This window comes from Seriola aureovittata, chromosome 7 (assembly GCF_021018895.1).
Source record: "Seriola aureovittata isolate HTS-2021-v1 ecotype China chromosome 7, ASM2101889v1, whole genome shotgun sequence".
In the NCBI taxonomy this organism is placed as follows: Eukaryota; Metazoa; Chordata; class Actinopteri; order Carangiformes; family Carangidae; genus Seriola; species Seriola aureovittata.
Window position 1 is genome coordinate 4,398,006 of NC_079370.1, and position 19,914 is coordinate 4,417,919.

Genomic DNA, 19,914 nt, shown 5'->3' on the forward strand with positions numbered 1-19,914 from the left:
GAGGTATTCTTCAGCTTATTAGATACTGTGGAATATAGACAATTTAATAAATTAAAATATGAAATATTATGGCAATTTTTTTGGTAAACTAATTACTTTTTAATGAGCAAAATCCAGCTTGATCCAATTCATTCTTTCATCAACAACAACAAAAAAAATCTTTTAGTTAAGATGTTAATTAAAGGAGTTTTCCTTGAACTAATACAGGATGGCTGCATTTAAACAAGCATCAAGGAAATACAAACCTTTGTGTAGTTAAAAGTTAGTCTGGCACTGACATTTGGCACAAATTGGTAGTCACTGCTAAATCGTCGTGGAGGTTGGAAGTATCTTTTGATGGCTGCATGAATCATTTTTTTATTCTTTTGGCAACTCGACGCAGTAAAAACCCAGTTAGCGAAGGTCAAACCAACCGTCAACAACACGTGTTTACGGCGTGCCAAGTTTTCACTAACAAGCTCCCTGGTTACCACGGATCCTGGCGCGGCTGCTGATGAAGTATCGTTGTGTTTCGTGGCGACTTATCAGCACAGCCAGAATATACTGTATGCCTTTGGCCGATTGTAACCAGTTACAGACACATGTAGAAACAGATGAATAAGACCACCCGTGTTTCACTGTCCCTCTACTTCTGTTTTAGAGGCATTTCTGGTGTTTTATTATTGTTCTGATGTTCGAACTGCGTCACTGATGCGTCCTCAGGTCTTGGCGCTGTGATTCCCACAGGAATAAGTCAGATCTAAATGCAGCAAATGTGCAGATATTGCTGAAGACACATCGAGTACCGACACGCTTCACTGGTGCAGCCGTGACCAGTGGCTGCTCATTAACACGAGGGGGGAGGTGTGTTTGTACGAGTCCATTAAGAGACACGTAAACCTTTTGAAGCTCTTTGTGGTGGTCGGTGCACATGTGTGCGCCTGCAGCCATCTGCCATCCGTCATCCCGTCTCCATTGATTTACTCTCGATGTCGTTGGCGTGAATGATGGAGGAGCTGCAGAGCTGGACGGAGACAGAGGGATCTGCGCTGGGTTCTCCAGTTAAGTTAACATATAGTACCACTGAGTAACAAGTTCAATCTCTGACAGACGCCAAATTGCTTCCAACTGGAGAGTCTGAGTTGGACTTGAAGTAGGACTAGAGGAAACACCATGATGTCATCCAAATCAAAGGGTCACATTTTGTAGTGTCTCAAGTGTCATTCTCAACAGATTCACACTCATCCAGGTTGAGGTTGTCCGAGAAAAGCTGAATTGAGGGCAACTGGACTTGGTTGTAGATGTTTCCATCTCTCATCCATCTACAGCCCAGTCGCCCTTGATTCAACCTTCCTCGGATGCTTTATATTTTGCTTTCTAATTGACACCGCTGTCTGTCGGGGTGTGGTGAGAGGTGATCGACAACACCGGCCCTGTTCAGACAGAGGAGGGCAAGGTGAACCGAAGAGTCTGGGTTTATTGGAAGATTGAGAGAGAGAGAGGCGTCAGCTCTGACCACAGCGGAAGCATAGGTGGAAATCAGATCTCTTTTGTCTTTTCCCTTGTTGCTCATTAGCTTCCTGTTGCAGTCTGACGGGTGATCCATGACACAGAGTCGAAAGCTATTTACAACTTTTTTGCATGTCATGCTCAGAGACCGAAAGAGCAGCCGTGTGCCCCACCTAAACACTCCTTGTTGTCTAGTCTCTATCTCCATGACTACAGGGCTTCAGGCATCTGACTGCATTACGACATCACCGCATCCTGCCTAGCAAGTCATCGGTCACCAGCCCGTATTAAAATAGAGCAGAGGTTGCACCGCGGTGTGCAATCTGTTATCGACAGCTGCAGGTCCGTTTGGGAATGACTCGTGAATAGAAAATAAAGACTGTAATCCTTTCACGGGGACAATATTAGCAAAGGTCGTGACCTGGATGTTTGAGTCCCCGGTCATGTGTCACGAGGGCTGCTGCTGTGTCACCCTTATCAAAATGACACTCCTCAGTACGAGTTTGATTTGATTTGATTTGATTTGATCTGAAGATGAATTAGCTATTTGGAACCTGACCTTTGGTTTCATGTAGGGGGGTGGGGGTTGGGTGAGGGTGGTGGTTTCTGGCTGGTGATGAACTGTCCTCGAAGCAGCTTCAAAGACGCTACAATAAATGTCTTAATTCTGCATTATTAGTATTCGGCGATGAACACCACTCTGAAGCTCGAGGCCCCGGAAAAATTCAGTGCTGAGAGATCAAAGACAAAACCACTTCACAAAGGAACATTTATGTTCGACACATTTCTGCTCAGATCATTCAGAGTGCAGGGAACAGGAATGTCAGACTTCCCACATCATTTTTCGTTTGTACGAAACGAAATAATGCAAAGAAAAGTACGAATTAATGCCTGTTTCCATCCGCTGCTGTTGCTGCTGGAGCTAATTCTCCGGTCGCTGCCATTAAACCAGGAGAAGAAGGAGCAACAACGTGATGTAACTGATATTTGAATGGAAACTTGGCTGATGATAAACTCGTGGACTTAGTGAGGGGTTCCCTGCTGAAACTGCCTTGTATATAAAAATATTATCCTGGTTCCCTTTTAACAAACTGCAACGCTCAGTTTAATTATTACAATCAGACGCAGGAAGGAGGAGAGGAAGACTCTCAGCTGTGCCGAATGTTGGAGCTCCACTATCACTGAGAGGCGTCCACCAGCTATAATCTAAAACAGGAATCCACAGAGTCTTTCTGCAGGTATGAATGGGGTTTTTTTCTTTTCTCCACAGGTTGGTGATTTAATATGAATTAAACCTCAGGAAAAACAAACCTGTCTTCCATAAAAAAGACTTGAATGCATTATGATGAGTGTCAGTGATCAGATGGAGGCAGGAGGCGGGTTATTTCCTCTGCTGCTGAGTATCTGTGTGCGTCTGCTCGGCAGATGCCCACACTCCAATCTAATCAGTGCGAGGAAATGAAGTTAGACGTATGACAGGCCACACCCATGAACACACAGGACACAAAGGAAAGCAGAGAGGAAGACCATGAGTGAAATCCACGCCACCGCTTCCCTGTCTCCGTCAGTAACCACCACCACAATCCCAACTGCAACTGTAGATAAAAAGACGTAGAAAACAGGATCCAGTCACTAACACGTGCTATCTTTAGGTGCATTCACACACACCCGTTGCTCAGCAGCAGGAAATGTGGTGACTGTTTGTCAGATGCCCTGGACTGTCCAGTTGGATGCTGACTGGGCCGTGTGTGTGTGTGTGCGTGTGTGTGTGTGTGTGTGTGTGTGGGTGGTTATTATTAGCCGCCTGTTGAGCCAGGAGTGTGTGTCTGTCTGAGACGTGAGCCTGACGGCTGCTGTGGACAAACCAGCTGCCCCTGCCAGCTGACGGCCTGCAGGTCACCGCAGTCAGTGCCGGGCGGGTTTGGGGCGAACATGTCGTCTGCAGGCCCCGCATCGCTCACACTGGACACGTAGCTCCAGCTTCACATTTACAACTTCACATCTAGTGTTTGCTGAAACCATAAAAGCTTATTGGTGCTGTCAGTGGTGACAGAAGTGTTCACATGCAAAACAACTGGGACATACTAACCTGAGGATTTCAAGTCCAGTATTCACTCTTTGTTAAAGTAGTTTGGTCTCAGTTGTTTAAAACCACTAATGTTATCTGTGTTGTTGGGTAATTTAATTTTGTGGTGCAATCTTGCACATCTCAGAATTGAATAAATGTACTTAGGTGTGTCCCAGCGTCGGCCTCATGTATTCACTCCCGAGCTCAGCACATCTCAAAGACGTATTTCTGATTAGACATAGCCCGAACGAACCTGTTCCTGCTCTCTCATTGGTCGCCTTCGTCTCTGTTTTTCTAAGTGCAACTTAAAAATAGACTTCAACAAATTGCCTTGTTTGAAAAGCTGGGGAAGTTTGTGCAGGTAATTATTTCTCCTGTTTTGTTTTCTGCCGGTGATTAAAGTTGACACGCACCGTTTCCCTACGATCACCCAAATAATTATTCTTAGCCGACGCACACTGCAAAGCTTTGTTTACCTATTATTACAAAATACTTTGTTCTTTGATTCTGAGCTTTGGCTCCTGATGTCGACATGAAGGAGGAACTGCTTGAGATAAAACAAACTGTTTTCATGTGATTTATCTCCAGGAATCAAGCTTGTTATATTTAAATGTTTTCAAAATGTACTTTTAAAAAACATCCTGGAGAAACTAGATGAGGCATGTGTGAAAGATGTGTTTTCATCCCAGCTCACTTCTTCTCTCTTTTTATTGAACTGTAGTTTTTCTGGAGGCAGAACTGCTTCACTTCGACCCCAGGCCCACGTGTCGGCCAGCGTCAACCAGCTGAGGTGTCTGTGAGCAAAGATTTAAAGCCCCTCCAGCTCCATGGGTAAGTCGAGTCGATCTTATTTACATATCCAAGAGTCACAGATTAGCGTCAGACCGTTTTGCTGTAGCTCTGACCCCTGTGGAGACACAAGGACGAGGAGGGGAAGAACAAAGTATTTCTCTTTTGAGCTTCAATTATCGATCTGCGCTTGAAGTGGCTCCACGTGTCACTATCAGCTGACTGACGCATGTTAATATCCGTCTTTAATCTGGTTCCACTGGGGCGATGGGAGACTCACTAACTGCTCTGCCAATTAAAATGCAATTGTAGATTTATCTCTCAGAATACTACAAATATCAAAATAAAGGAAAATGTACCTTTACATGCAGTTCTCCCTCCTGCAGGATCACAAAGTACACTCACAGAAAATCAGTATTAAGTAACAGTTTACAAACCAACACTATAAAAACCCAGCAGTGAACCACTGTCTGCACTTGTTTCATTAAGATAATGACACGTAAACTCAGGTTTGGTTTAGTTTGGGATCTTGAGAAAAGAGCATTTACTGTGTTGGTTTCCTCATGTGAAAGTGAAGATTATGATTTGAGGAAATTCATTCACCTTATTTTTTATTTATTTATTTAAAAGCTTTTCAGATAAGCTAAAGAAAAGAAATATTCATATTATTCTATTAGAAACAGCAGCTGTTGTTGAGAGAGAGCAGCTGATGTTTTGCTTCTGGGCCCATTGGGCAGCTTTTACCTGCACAACCACTCTGCAAACACTAGAGTGACATCTAGTGGTGGCGACACGGTAGTGCGGAGCAGAGAGACACAGTATGACACACAAACTCAAAACTTCTCTGTAGGTCAACTTGTCTATTTAATATATAAAATACGGTAAAACATACGCAAAAAGGGGAGGAGGGTAAGAGGGGACCAATGGATACTTTGGTACAATAACAAACACTTTTTTTTTTGTAAAAGCAGTATAGAATTTGTAATAACATATCAGTGCATACTTTATTTATGAAAATATACACAAATTGTATATCATTCTCCAAAAACAACAAAAAAATTATCTTTACAACAAAAAAGCAGACTAGCCGAACACAATATATTAGCTATAATTTATTTTAAACTTTTTTCAATTTCATTTTTTTTTTTCTTAAATGTATTTCTTGTGTGATGTATATTTGTGTGGATATTACATTTTATTTCCTATAACATGATTCACTCTTGTCTTGTTTTGAAACGCCCATGCATTGACATCATTGTGTCTGGTCAGAAATAAGTTAGACGTGTCACACACTGCCCGCCCCACCCACGCCCACCCCCCTCTTCATATCACCATGTGTGGACTAAAGAGGTTTGTACATTGGACTCAAAATTGCAGCATTGAAGCGGTTTTTATTTTTATTTTTTTTGTCGCGGTCGACTCGTTCAGCGCCTCCGTCCACAGTCACACACACGTACTAATATCACTACGCTTGTGTTGTGTTGTTTCATGTCATAAAAATCGTGCAACATTAGTAACACCCTTTTTTAAAGAAAAAAGAAAGAAAAAAAAGAAAGAAACGAAAACAAATCCCAAAAAAAAAGAGAAAACAAAAAATATATTTATAGAATATTTTTATATAATAAAATAAAATCAAATTCCAAATAAAACAAGATGCCTAACCTACACAAAAAAAAAAAAACGCAGATTTCTATATCATCATGACAGCTACCATCAGTAAAAGCTGTGGTATTATGATGATAATAATAATAATAATAATAATAATAATAATAATAATGATAATAATAATAATATCAATTCTCAGAGAACAATTAAAACAGACTGTCACCAGCACAAATTAACACTGGAAAGTGAGTGAGACTTCTAAACATCATTATACAGGAGGAAGTATTGTTTTTTTTTCTGAGGGTGGGGGGGTGGGGGGGGTGCAGATTCTTAAAACTATATTTTCAGCACGATTGTCTCTCTGTTTGGTGATTACAGCGACCCCTAGTGTTGTTCTGAAGAACGTGTCAGTGCTTTCATCCCACTGACGGATCGAACTCCTGTGAGTCCCGTTGCTAAGGATGCCACTCTCTTTACTTTTTGGACGAACCTATGGCTTGGCGCCTTAAACGTGGGGTCAAGTTCTTTCTTCTTTTTTTTTGTTTTGTTTTGTTGTTTTTTTTTTTTGTTCGAAGCTCAGGGCACAACAGTCTTAACAGTCAAAGTGTTTACACTCGGGGGGGGGGGGGGGGGGGGGATTTACGTTCACTCTGCCACTCGCTCAGAAAAGCAATATTGACACTCGAAGACTTGTCAGAGGGTGGATGAGTGTGTGAGCGAGTGAGCGACAGACGGAGAGAAAGAAAATGAGAAATCAGATGAAGTGAGGAGAGGATGATGGGAGTAGTGTGTGATGAGGCTGAGAGGAGGGGTGGGGTGTGTGTGTGTGTGTGTGTTCCCATGGAAATGACCTGAAAATAATTTGACTTGTTGTCGTCTGAGCGCTGACACCCGCTGTCTGGACGGAGTAAACAGAAGAGGAGTGTGTAATGAAATGTGTATTTATCTTTGTGTGTGTGTGTGTCGTCTTTTAAGCTTCCAGGGAGGTTTAGGGGTGGTGGTGGTGGTGGTTGTTGGGGGGGGGGGGGGGGGGGGGGGGGGGGGGGGGTGGGTGAGTGAGTGAGTGAGTGACAGGGGTGAGAGGGAGGTGACGAGGGCCTGCCCATGAGAAGGATGCGGTGGCTGGATGTGGTAAAACCCAAAGTCGACAAGTCTGCGCTGGATTTGGGAGGTAGTCATTAAAAGATCAAGACTCGGTCTGAAACCTCCGGCTTAGCGAGGAGCGATATCCCAACTCTGCCTCCAAAGCTTTTAACAAGCAACTGGATGAAGGCTGAGAGTGCTTTTAGGAAAAATAAATACATGAATCTGCACTCTTGACCACTATGTTTTTTTTTTTTTTAGAAATCTACCCACTAAACCCCAAATCACCCCGTGCCGCTTTCATAGCGTACAAAAAAAATGACATCCTCCACTGCTCTTTTACCTTCAGAGTCTTTTTACCTCTCTGTGATATAAAACTACGGCCGGCCAGTGACAGGCGAAGGAAAAGATCTTGTAAATATAGACACATGGCTTTTAATTAGAGGAAAAGGTAAAACCTCGAAAAAACATCCTTGGCTCGCTTCGTCGTGTGTATCTGTGTGTGCGTTCTAGAGGTCGACTGATGCTGGCTGCTTCGTACTGACGTCACACGTACTCAATAATTTAATACAACGAAAAACGACTTAATAATAAAGTAGTGATTATATCTGAGAAAGAGCAGAACAGCCTTTAAAGAGTAATTCAGATCCTCAGGTGGACGAGTGACGAAATAAAGTTTGCAGTTTTTAATTTGGACTTTTTAGTTGTTAATGTGAGAAAAAAAAAGAAACATTTATAGTCTGTGATTAATTAACTGTTCCTACGCAGATTTTACTTTTAAAAAGATTAGAAAATGTTCATTAGATTGTCCAGTAATTTCATCTGCAAACGTGTCTGTCCAGGCTCATGTAATACATGTAGTGACGACTTTGTAGGAATTTAAAGTATTAAGTGTTTTTGCAGTTGACCTTTGACCTTTTGGTCATCACTTCTTCGGCATTTTATCCACAATTCGTGTATGAATTTCTTAAATTATGGCCAGAAACGTGTTATGTGAGGTCATGGTGACCTTTGACCTTTGACCACCAAATTCTAAATCAGTTCATCCTTGAGTCCAAGTGACTGTCTGTGCAAACGTTTGACGTACAGAGCAGACATGAATAAATACTGTAGCCTCTTCCTTCATATTTTGTCTCACAAATTTTGTAATAAAACTAAATTAAATTAATTAATTATTAATTTCAAAGCGGCAGCAAGTGTGCCATCCCACAGAGGCTGCAACAGGAGCTCTGATTGGTTGATGTTGAGTAATAAATTATTTAAAACAAATCATTTGGAGGATTAAATAAAAAATTAAAGTGCAAACTTGATGATAATTTGATTTTTTTTAAGCCAGTCAGATATATCAGTCCAACCCTAGTGTGTCTGTGCCATTATGTGTGTGTGTGTGTGTCTGTGTCGGTGGGTCAGGTGTGTTAAGGTGTCCGGGGGAGGGGAGGGGAGGGGGGGGTCGGGTAAAGTGCGCTCCATCACTGACAGAGTCCTAACCATTGCTCACTCAAAACAGTCCAAGTCACCACGGCTACTACGTCTTCCCTTTCTGCCTCCACAGCACCCTCTCTTGGCTCGTGGACACATTACACTTTATATACACGCATAAATAAGAGAGAGAGAGATCCACTGAGAATCAACCTGTTTGCTTGTTTTTTTTTTCTGCCTCGTTAAGGGATATCCTGCCGAATATATAGTTTATATATACAATCCCTGTCGTCTGATGTAGTCTCCCGCAGAGCTGCCCTTGCTACCGCCTGAAGCTGTTTAAATATATACTTGTATATGATCTACGTTTTTTTTTTGTATTATTTTATTTTATTTTAAACCTTCAAAAACACCTTATCCCTGTCACACAAAAGCCACAAAGGTTACAGATTGCTTATATACATGGTACCTCACGATTCTCCCCTTTGAATATCAGCTATCTATTCAAAACATGAGTCGCTTCACAAAAATAATTTCTGCTGTGTGCATTGCAGATGTGTTCAAGGATGAAATTGAGAATGAATATTTTTGCCCAAATCACTTTTGTTACAAAAAAACAAAACAAAAAAAAAAAACAACCAGTTGAGGTAACAAACCCATATACACACACACACACACACACACACACACACACACAGATACACACACAAACACACCACACACACACGCCGATCTCAGCATCTGTGGTTGACACGATGTGGGCAAAACTAGGAGCATCTGCGTCATGTGTCGTTGAGCTGCTGCAGCTCGTCCCTGATTCAAAGAAAAGCAAGTCTTTTACCTCGGCAACAAACCATGTTCCTCGTTTTACAGCTAGTCTGCACGCTTCAGATTAAACAAAAACCTGGGGGGGGGGGGGGGGGGGTTTGTCAGCCCCATTACAGGGCCTGAGCGCCGGCCTGTTGACGTGGTCGCCGGCCCGGCTCGGCTCGGCTCGGCTCGGCTGGGGAGGGAGGGAGGCAAGTTTTTCTTTTTAGTGTCTTCATATTTAAAAACCCCCGAAACGAATCCAAACTCTTAAAGATCAACAGTCAAGACAGAGGGGACAAAACTCCACGCTTTAAAAAGAGCTAAACGGCCCCGGCTCGTAGAAAACAAACAAGAATCTAGAGCGACAGCGACGTCGGCCGTGGTCGGGCCGACGTGTACAAACGTGTGGACTCATTTTGGCAGCACTGACCTAATACAGCGCCGACGTGTTTGGCCAAACCTACTGTGGATAAACAGACAGTAAGGACACGAGGGAGGGGAGAATACCACCAGCCTCTCGCAGCGGCTGGGAGACCAGGGCCGGCGTGTTGCGACTGTCAGGAGAAGAAGTCCAAGTGGCTGAATTTAGGTTTCTATCGTCCACTGTGGCCCGATTAAAAACTCACTCACTTCACAATTCAAATACAGCTGAGTAAAGTCCGTCGTCGTGATTATTTTTGACAAACAATCCCTGGTTTGGTGGATTTAACCCCTCGGGGTTTCGTGTGTGTGTGTGTTGTGTGTGTGTGTGTGTGTGTGTGTGTGAGTGAAAGTACATTAGAGTTCAAATGTGTATGCACATTGTCGTACAAGTGCGCGTCAGTGTCCACACGTGCAACATGAGAGTGTTAGCATGCTTGTGTTTGTATGTGAGGTCAGCGTCTCCTGTGTGGACAGTCGGTCACGGGGTCGATGGCGGGTGTGTGTGTGTGTGTGTGTGTGTGTGTTGTGTGTGTGTATGCACAGGTAGGGAGACTGGGGGGAAGGGGGGTGGGGGGGCGTCGGGGCTGGTGGGGGCATGTACACAAGCCACAAGTACACATCTCCATCCTCCATCTGTCCGTCCATCCCTCTCTCGTCATCTCTTTATGTGACCCAGGCGTCCAGTCTCATTCTCTTGACGTTGGTCCCGTCCTGCTCCTGGGGCTCGGCCGACGGGGGCCGCATGAGGACCATGGTGGGCTGCTGGGCCCCGGCGCCGGCCTGGTGGTGGAAGTCCGGACCCCCGGCTCGACCCTGGGTGCCGTCGTCCCGGTCGCTGCCCTCGTACGAGCTGCCGTTGCTACTGAGGCTGTCGACGGGCGAGCGGCCCTGACCTCCCGCCTCCAGGCGCAGGGTGCCAGGGTAGGCGACCGACACCAGACCTTGTCCCTGGACTTGACCCTGGCCCCCCCCTCCGCCTCCCCCGCCGCTGGTGGAGCTGGGGGTGCTGCGGTCGCGGTTTGGCGAGACGGGTTCGGACTTGATGTTGACGTTGGGGTTCGTGTTGACTGTCAGTGCGGCGCCCTGAGGTATGTGGCCCACCGGCCTGGAGAGAGAGAGAGAATGAGAGAGAGAGAGAGAGAGATGGAAACAAAGAGTTAGACCACCGACAGTATCAGGTGCACAGCTCCAGATACACCTGTGTGTGTTTTCCTTGAACGCTTCAACAGTCAGTTTGCAGGGATGAAACAAAGAGTTCAGCCAATACTGCAACAAAATTCAAAGAATGGTCATGAATGCATCACTGTGTGCTGATAAACAGAGACCGGGGCTTTTATTTTGATAAGCTAGCCACTTTCAAAGACAAAGACCAAAGACACCAGGCAGCGCTGTAAACCGGGCTTGACTGGACCCGAGCACAAGGAGAACACGGACACACAGAACAAACAGGGACTACACATCTCAGGTCACACCAAAGCACAGGCCATAAGCCATGCAGCCAAAACACTGTCGCACTTTCTATATTCGGCTCATTCACATCTGCACAACTTAAAAAAAAGCGATTCAAAGAGCTTGTAAAATACATTCGACCCGCCAGATGAGACGTCTTTCTCGCATTCCTTGTGCGAACACACACTCACTCTACACCAGATGCAGAAACAGACGAATGTGAGCGTCAGCCCACAGAACACGTCTGTTGTGTTCAGGTTTTCCCCGGCACAACAAGCTGCTGGCGAACAGATTTCAACATCTGTCTGCTCCTTCTAACTTTACTAATAGCTGCATCACTTCCACATTTTTTTTTTTTACGTGACTGTGGAAATATTTGGTTCCACTTGAGTTTTAATGCTATTATCATCACAAACCCCAAAATAAAGCACCTGAGGCTGTGATCACACACAACACCTTTTTCCTGACGCTTAAACCCAGACACCTCCCCCCCCCCCCAGGTCTGAAGAAGAAGTCAGAGAATGCATGAGAAGATGTCACTGACAAAAAAACTTGCAGCTGTCTAATTCAGTGTTCATCTCGCTAACCTCATTATAAAGATTTAACACTTGAGAGTTAGAGACTCCTCTGCTTTCCTCTCAAACAAGAGCGGCCCATTCAGGGTCGGCGCGGATTTGTGATAATAGAAAAGAGTCTCGTTCATTAGGCTGCGACTCCGTGTGCCGATCGGCGAGACTGAAATATCGTACATACATATGTACAGAATGTACAGTGTGACTAACACATCCGGGAGTTTTAAGGATTAACGGATGGTAAAAAAAAAGAAACTGAGGTTTATCGTCGTGAAGTTTTTCACAGCTAAATAACTCCATTATCCTGCGCTCGCCCTGAGATGCTCGGGACAAAAATCATGAGCCAAAAAGCTTTTACATCTGTGTCAGTATCTGCTCCTCTACCTGCCACGCGTCTTTGATCAACCCCCCCCCCCCTCCACCCACCCTCACTCTCAGCCTCCTCCTCCTCCGCCTCCTCCTCCTCCGTTGGCTGGAGGCTGAGTCGAACCTGTCACCGAGCCAGACGCCGGCTGTTGACGCTGCACTGTGGCTCGCTGCGTTGTGCTTCATTCTCTCTCTCCCTCTCCCTCTCTCAGCTTGACACGGTCGATCTGAATTTGAAGCCCCCAATTACTGCGTTTCGCCCCCCGGGTGTGTTCTAATATGTCATATCATGAGCCATCTGCAGCACTGTATCTCTAATATTCCCTCAATTACTGGCAGACTGAGAGGGGGGTTTAAGATAGCACTCCTCCAGGTGATCTGGGTCTGCGCCACTCGGTGTGCTCGCTGTCCTCCTACGACTGACACACACACACTCTCTTGAACTCGTGTACCCTTGCTGTCTTACATACAAATGCTCCTTCCCTCCTATACACTCTCACTCACTCACACACACACACACACACACACACACAAACACACACACATATTTATATAAATCCCTCCGCAGCGGTGAGGCTCGCTCCGTCTCCCGCCGTACCCACTTCATCAAACCTGTGAGCCACGGCTGGGGCCGGCGCAGGTAGATGGATGGCGGTGCCACGGGAGGGTGGGGTGTGTGTGTGTGTGTGTGTGTGTGGGGGGGTTGTTACGGCGAGTAAAAAAAAAAATAAAAAAGGGCCGAGTCAGCTGGGTCGGTGACAGTGATGAAGGCGAGAGAGCGGCAGGCTACCTCACGAGAGCTAACAGCACAGCCAGCACAGCCACAAGCAGACACTCGTTTTACAGTGTGGTGAGATACAGACACGTTTCCCAAAATGCTCTGCTCTTCTGAGGAAACTGCAAAAATGACTCTTACTCAATTAAATTCAAATCAGTACTTCACGACTTCATTAAATATGTGTTTGAGTGTGTATGAGTTTTATTTATTTATTGTGTGTTTGATTGGAAGTGTTGATCCATAAGAAGAACCAAAAACCATCAAGATGTTTAAATTTAGATGAACTCTAAAATACCGTGTACATGTTTCGTTTTGTTCTAATTCTCAACTGATTCTCGTTTGAAACGTTTCTATTTCTCTTAGGAATCACTCATGTTTTTTCGTAGTGAACGTCTCTTGTTTTCAGCAGAAGTTAAAGTTCCTCTGTGCAGCAGATATTTTGGGAAATACGACGCGCTGCAGCCGTGTGACTGAGGTGTAGAGAGTACAGTACCAGCAGAGGCCCTCCTCCCTGCCAAAGAGCAAGTTGGACTGAGAGGCCAAGCTGTGGAGGGAGGGGGAAAAAGAGACAAGCAAGTTTACACAAAAAAAAAGAGAGAGAGAAAGATAGAAAAGCTACAACAGCAGGGAAACAGTGGGACGGAGGCCAGTCATGGTCAGTCCAGACATGGTTACTAGAAGAAAAACAAAAGGCCCAACAGCTGCTTCAGTCACACTGTGATGTTGTTAGAAAGCTGCAGGAAATGTTAAAGCCTGTGCTGACACAAAATTGACGCTTGTCCACACGCAATGCATTTTTCACAGTCGGCACCAATAAACATGAAATCTTTGGCTTTTCTCTAAAACTGTCATTACAAGGAATAAACTGCAAATTCTCAAACAGTGTTTCACAGACGTCACATTATTCGACCTGCTCCCACTTACTGGTTTAACCTGCTATTTATCCTGCTTTAACCTGTTTGTGTGGCGCATTAGGAATAAATCAATTCCAGTCTTTTTATCTGAGAATTTACCAGAGCTGAAATCATCACCTGTTTGTAAGAATCCAACATGTTGGGAACATCTGATGCTAAAAATCAGCCAGGTTCATGCACGTTACAGCGCTGTCACGAGTAAAACAGGTCGCAGCTTATGTGCTAAATAGAACTTAAGAATCATTTTTTATCTTCCATGTAGCAGGAAGCTTAATGGAGCCGCCGCCGCCGCTGCTGTGGTTTCTAATCTGCAGTCTGGGAAAACACTGATTCGTCTGGGGAAGGTTTTACTGAACAGCCTCTGATAGCATGTGTGCATTGTGCCCTGCCGACAAACAGTGTGTCCTGTAAGCAATTTAGCAATGTGTGCACTGTCTGTAAGTGTTGTTTTTTCTTTTTCTCCCCTTTCAAACCACAGCTGAGAGAAAGCTGAGAGAGGCGGGAGGAGAGAGGAGAAGTGTGTTTTTGTGGACGAAAGAACAAGAACAAGAAAAAAAAAAGAAAAAGCTTCAGCCACCAATAAAACATGTGATCCATTCTCTCCACAGATTGATTTGCAGCTTCGTAAGTGGACGAAACAAATGGACAAAACAACAGTGATGTGCCAGCAGACAGTTCTGTTCATCTCCTGCTAAAGTGGCCCACGTGGAGGCTGCGCCTGCTGCTGACAACACATCCGCCCTCGTCCTGCAACAAACAGCAAACTGCACCCAGAGAGCGCTTCCACAGAAACAGGCCGGTCTGAGCGGAGAGCCGGGCTCTGCGGGGAGGAGGCTGAGAGGCCAGCCGTGACATTAACATTTAGATTGGGCAGCGAGGGGGAGGAGATGAGAGTCAACAGGTGTACGGCGAATTAAACTGAGGCTGACAAAAGAGCCAGGAAATAAGCAGATAGATGGAAGCGGCGGAAGAAGAATGATTAAAAATGGGGATGAGAGAGGGTAAGATGACAGAAATCATTTCCTCGTGCAGCCTGTGGCGAGGAGAAGAGCGGACGACGGGCGAAGGCGAGGCTCGCTGCCAAGCCGTCAGTCATGGTTTGATTGGGAGGGCGCGTTCGCTCGCTGCGAGGCGGCGCTCTGATGGAATCCAAAAAAACAAACCGCAGCAGTCCGCCCATGCTGTCCGAGGACAGCACGCTTTCCCACTCTGCTGAGAGAGCTTCCCACGATTCACACACACACACACACACACACACACACACACACACACACACACACAGAGCTGACATCTGAGTTATGGATCAATTTAAAACTCTGTATATCCAGTAAAACCATGATCAATGTTCCTGATTGTTTTCAGGAAAGTCTACTCTTGATTAGAAATTTTTTCTCTCTTTTGCATTACCAGGAAATCTACATTTATTAATTGATTAATTGTTGGTGTTTAGTGACGTCCTCAAACATCTTGTTTTGTCCAACCAACCTTTTTATGCCTTACTACACTTTGACTTTACTGTCGTCAATAAGTTTAAATCGTTTATCAAGCAACAACTCAAAACATTCGCTTCAGTCGTCTCAGATTGACTCAAAGACTCGGATTATAAATCAATGTTAAGATGTTATTTTAGACTCTGGGAATATTTTGTTTTTCATCAATAATCTAATTGATCATTACTGTCTCCAGGATCCTGGCGCTCGGACTAAAACCTCGCCCTCGCCCTCAGCGGAGAGACAGTTGCAGGATTGTTACAGAGAGGGGAAAGTGAGCGAGCGCCGGCTGAGCGGTTTCGACGGATCTGTTTGCTGAAGGATTTCAGACAATCTGGACGTCCGTTTGTTAACATTTACACGGCGAAGCAGAGTTCTGCTGTGAGTCAGCTGCTGCTGCTGGATCTTAACTATATTCTGCTTCTTCCAGAGACGCTCGGCCCCCCCCCCCGGAGTCCCAGCTGTTGTATACGATAACAAACAACATATTATCATACTCTCATGGACAATTTCCTGATTGTTGGAAAGAGACAGCTGCAATTATTCTAACTGTCTTTTTTTTTTATTTAAACACATTTCTGTTACTTTTCATCTTTTCTGTGATGGAGATTCTGGGCAGCTGGACAATCTCTTAAATTAGTAGCTGTGATTGTTCTGAACAAAAGCATATCAGCATTACAGGGTTTGCCAAATGACTGCAAAGAGATCAGACCCGAGACTGCGGCTGCCTTTGAACTCATCATCTAATACCAAGCTGTGTTATCTCAATCTAAACAAGTGGCTTTGACAGCTAAGCTACATCTGAATCATTCTTTTCAGTCATGCCACTGCAGGCGCTTCAGGCCGACATGTATCTAAGGTGCTGAAGTTTACGTGTGACTGTCACCTGAGAGTGACAGCTCATGCAGTAAGCATGACAGCGGTGCACAGATGTGCAACTGGTTCGGTGTTTGGGACCGAAAGCGGCACCAAGAGACTCCTTTCATAGCAGGCCCTAACGAGACGCTGTCAGCGTCACACTGAAACATCTTCCTCTGTGTTGGTGACACTTCCAAAGAGCTTCAGATCTAAAACTCTCACAACCGCACGAGAGAACTGATCATCTGGAAGAAGAAAAAAAGCGCTTCAATGGAACTGAAAGAGCAATGAAGTTACAGACACAGCAAAGCAACAACTGGCATCACATCCAACACACAAATGGAAAGACACAATGGTTTGATATCATGTTTGTCATGTATTTTTGTGTTATTTATTGTGTGTTTTTTCTTTGGGTTATTTCTGCTCGTCGCTGAGCCTGCGAGCGGCGTCAGGAACGTGACAGATAAAAAAAAGGCATGGCAGAGCCGCGCGGCGCTAGATGCTATCGTGTCATTCACCTCAGGTTAGCAGCAAAATTGGAGATGCAGTTAACCATCTCCGCATTCTGTTTCTCTGCACCCCACATGCTGTGGAGAAAAAGGGGGGGAGGGAGGACAAAACAAAAGGCGGTTACAAAGCTGCTCTCCCATGTGAAGGTTAGCCTAGCCTAGCACGGCCAGACTGGTCACACAAAGACTTAGCGCTAACGGCTAAACTGCTACCACACAAATGCGACTGATGGGACATGGTTAGCTTCGTTAGCTTCCTCTCACCTACGTTACTATGCCAACAGAGAGTAAACAACATTACGTAAACACCTCACTGGAAAGGACTTAAACTCTGAAGTAACTTTCTGACAAAATCAAAGCTAAATGTGAGTTATTTTCATCAATTATCAGAATTTATTTAATCACAGAATCCTGGCAATCAGCACTGTCATGTGAGTTTTTAAGGAAATGTGAAACACCTTAAAAAAAGAAAGATTTTAATTATGAAGACATTAAACCAGACAGACACAGTGGCATAAAATCAGTGGTCACACACTGAAGTTGACAAACGCTTTGACCTCTGACCTCATATGTCCCACGTTTACAGTGAGACTGTGGCGGGAATTAACTTCTACAGAGTTCAAATCCTCATCCAGGAAATGTTTTTCATTAGTTCATCTGCAGACTGAATTACTGTTCCTCCAGTGATGTTTGAGGAGAGCCATGAAGAAGAGCAGTACAGTAACTTCTCTGGTGTCCTGCACGGCCACACAGGTGTTTTCAGTTCTTCCTGTTTTAGTGAGGACACTTTATATATCCCTTTTCTTTACTCTGTTATTAAATCTGTGTCATTTATTATGTTTTATATGTTATTGCTCTGTAAAACACTTTGATTTGCCCCAGTGTGTGAAATCTCATACACAAATAAAGCTGCCTTTCCTTGCCTCGCCTTTTTATGCCTTACTATACTATAAAATTCTAGGCTATACTATGCTATGACTTTTAAGACGTTTTATATCTTACTATACTATAATGTTTAATGATTTATTATGGATTTATGGATTGAGATTAATCCATAATGACAACGACTGTCCACATCTTTTACTGGACAGTTAAAAGCGTCTTCCTGTTTTTGCAAGTGTGGATATCAAAGTTCAAGACTGAGCTCAAGGTCACGGCTGTGAGAACTGATGAAGTCCTTTGGTCCTGAGAACGGGAAACTGAAAAACACCTGTGTGGGTGGAGCGTAGGTGCAGCAGCATGCTCAGACTCTGTTAGTAACAGGGCGACAGGGACGTCTGTAACACAAGTAGGGTTGGGCTCTGCTGTTGTGACCTTGCTTTAAGGTCGCAATGGAGGGAAACTTACCAGAGCCATCCAGAGGGAACCTGAGCTAACCAACTAACTGAAGCTCCTGTTTGGCCAAATAAAGAAGAGTATTAGAGTAAGAACTTCTTTTTTGAGGCTGTGAACCAGTCCAGCAAATCCTGAGTGTCTGTGCCGGAAAACACAGTGAGCAGCCTGGCTTCTCTCTCTCTCTCCATGAGCTAAATCAGAGTCATAGACTCCAGTGGGAGTCAGAGCTGGGGGGCGGGGTGGGGGGGGCGGGGTATCTAGGTCACCACAAAGATGAATCAACCACAGCTGGGGTGATGCTACAGCTTCAAAGATGCTCCAAGTGTTTTAAGTGCATATGCTGGTGTACTGAATCAGCTGACATGCTACTGGTCGGATGTTTAAGGGGAAAGGTCAAAGGTCGGGACACTGGAAGATCAACCTCGTGTATGAGTTTGCTCTAGGAAGAAAAAAAAAAAGGAGCTTACACCAAGTTACTGAGCGACGCCAAGCTCAGCTGCTGCGGCTGTTGCTGCTGCTGCTGCTGTTGCTGGGAGACTGCTGGTTGCTGTTGCTGTTGCCAGGCAGCCATGTTGCCAGGCACCAACCCTGGTGGTGTGAACGTCTGGAGCGCTGTGAGATCTGCACTTGTCAGCTGGTACTCTGAGATTGAGGGACGGAAGGGAGAGGCACAAGGGGAGGGGAGGGGGGGGGGGGTAGAGAAAGGAGGTGGAGGCGGAGGAGGGGGGGAGGGGGAGAGGAGGATTGTTTTACATCATACAACTTTCTGGTGCATCAATATTAATCAGAGCTAATCCATATTAATGGAGACCTTTGAAGTGGAATCATTCCAGAAGCTCTCACACAATGAACAAAGTGAATATTCATGGCGGTTTGTGGCATCACACTGAGGCGTTTTCAACTTTTCCTACATGACACAAGATTTTCATGACATAACACAGACTCTGTCTTTCACTCGACGAGCATGTTTTATCGTTTCCAACGCTTTTAATATTCAGTCCCAGGTTGTAGTCGTTCACTTCCTGCCCGGACGTGAACGGACAGATTCAGGTTGAGCTGCTGAAATGTCCTGTCTTGCTGTAGGGCAGGGGGGTGGGGTAGGGGGTCGCTGTCTTACCAGTGTTGTAGGCCGTCTGCATGCCGGAGAAGGGCGCTAGGAGACTGGGTGTTGCCACGGAGACCACCGGGGTGGTGAGCGGCTGTGCCACCTGGGATCCGCCTAGCCGCTGAGCATTCTGGGAAGACAGAGAGATGCACAGAGGAAGGTGAATGTTAGGAAACTGGAGGTGAAAGAGGTGATTGCTGCTGCAGTGGATCTACAGAGGTCTTGATATATACGAAGAATAGTTGGACTTTATGAGAATGTAATAATTGAATATAAAAGTCAGACTCTGCATCTCCTCTCTGCACAGTGTAGCTCATGCTAAAACTTTGGCACTGATGTGATTGTATGTGAAAAAGGTTTTTTTTTTGGTGTTAGGATTTCCTCTAGCTGTGTAAACATTCCTGCAGGAGACGCTGAAACCTCCTCGTCAGGTTTACAACCCGACTCTCTCTTCTCTCCCGGACCTTTGGATCCAGCGCTGTGACTCCCGTGTCGTGAGAAAACCTTGGTCCGGGTCCACGACGTGTAATCGTGTCTTTTTCTCCTTATAAGGGCTGAGTGTAAGGAGTTCACGGCACATGACCTCATCCATTTTCAACATCAATAATGATAATGGTTAGCATGTGCTCTCCACTGTGCAGCAGAGTGGGGGGGGGGGGGGGGGGGGGGGGGTGCAGAGACCTTGTAACGTGACCAAGAACAATTTAATTACACTGTTACTACTGAAATATTTCACTGTAAACAGCTTGTTCTGATTCTGGTAGAAATAAAAACAGAACACATTATCAGGGATTTAATTGGACCCTCTGCTTCACAAAGCAGCAGCTCTGATTAACTCTGATTGTTGGCAGAC

The 19,914-nt window shown here is 45.1% G+C and overlaps 1 protein-coding gene across 12 annotated transcripts in view; it reads right to left on the minus strand.

Annotated features, from left to right (window-relative positions):
• Nucleotides 1-10,005: 10,005 nt before the first annotated feature.
• mef2d (myocyte enhancer factor 2d) overlaps nt 10,006-19,914 on the minus strand; it is a 99,240-nt gene continuing 89,331 nt past the window's right edge. For 7 of the 12 annotated variants that reach the window (XM_056380976.1, XM_056380977.1, XM_056380973.1 and 4 more), the window contains 5 exons: nt 19,074-19,191; nt 18,424-18,598; nt 16,631-16,699; nt 13,344-13,394; nt 10,006-10,790 (listed from right to left, as the gene is read on the minus strand). In XM_056380976.1, the coding sequence (XP_056236951.1) occupies nt 10,349-10,790; nt 13,344-13,394; nt 16,631-16,699; nt 18,424-18,598; nt 19,074-19,191 (855 nt within the window). In that variant the 3' untranslated portion in view covers nt 10,006-10,348. The remainder of the gene's footprint in view (nt 10,791-13,343; nt 13,395-16,630; nt 16,700-18,423; nt 18,599-19,073; nt 19,192-19,914) is intronic. The other 5 variants (XM_056380982.1, XM_056380984.1, XM_056380983.1 and 2 more) reach the window with 3 other exon arrangements.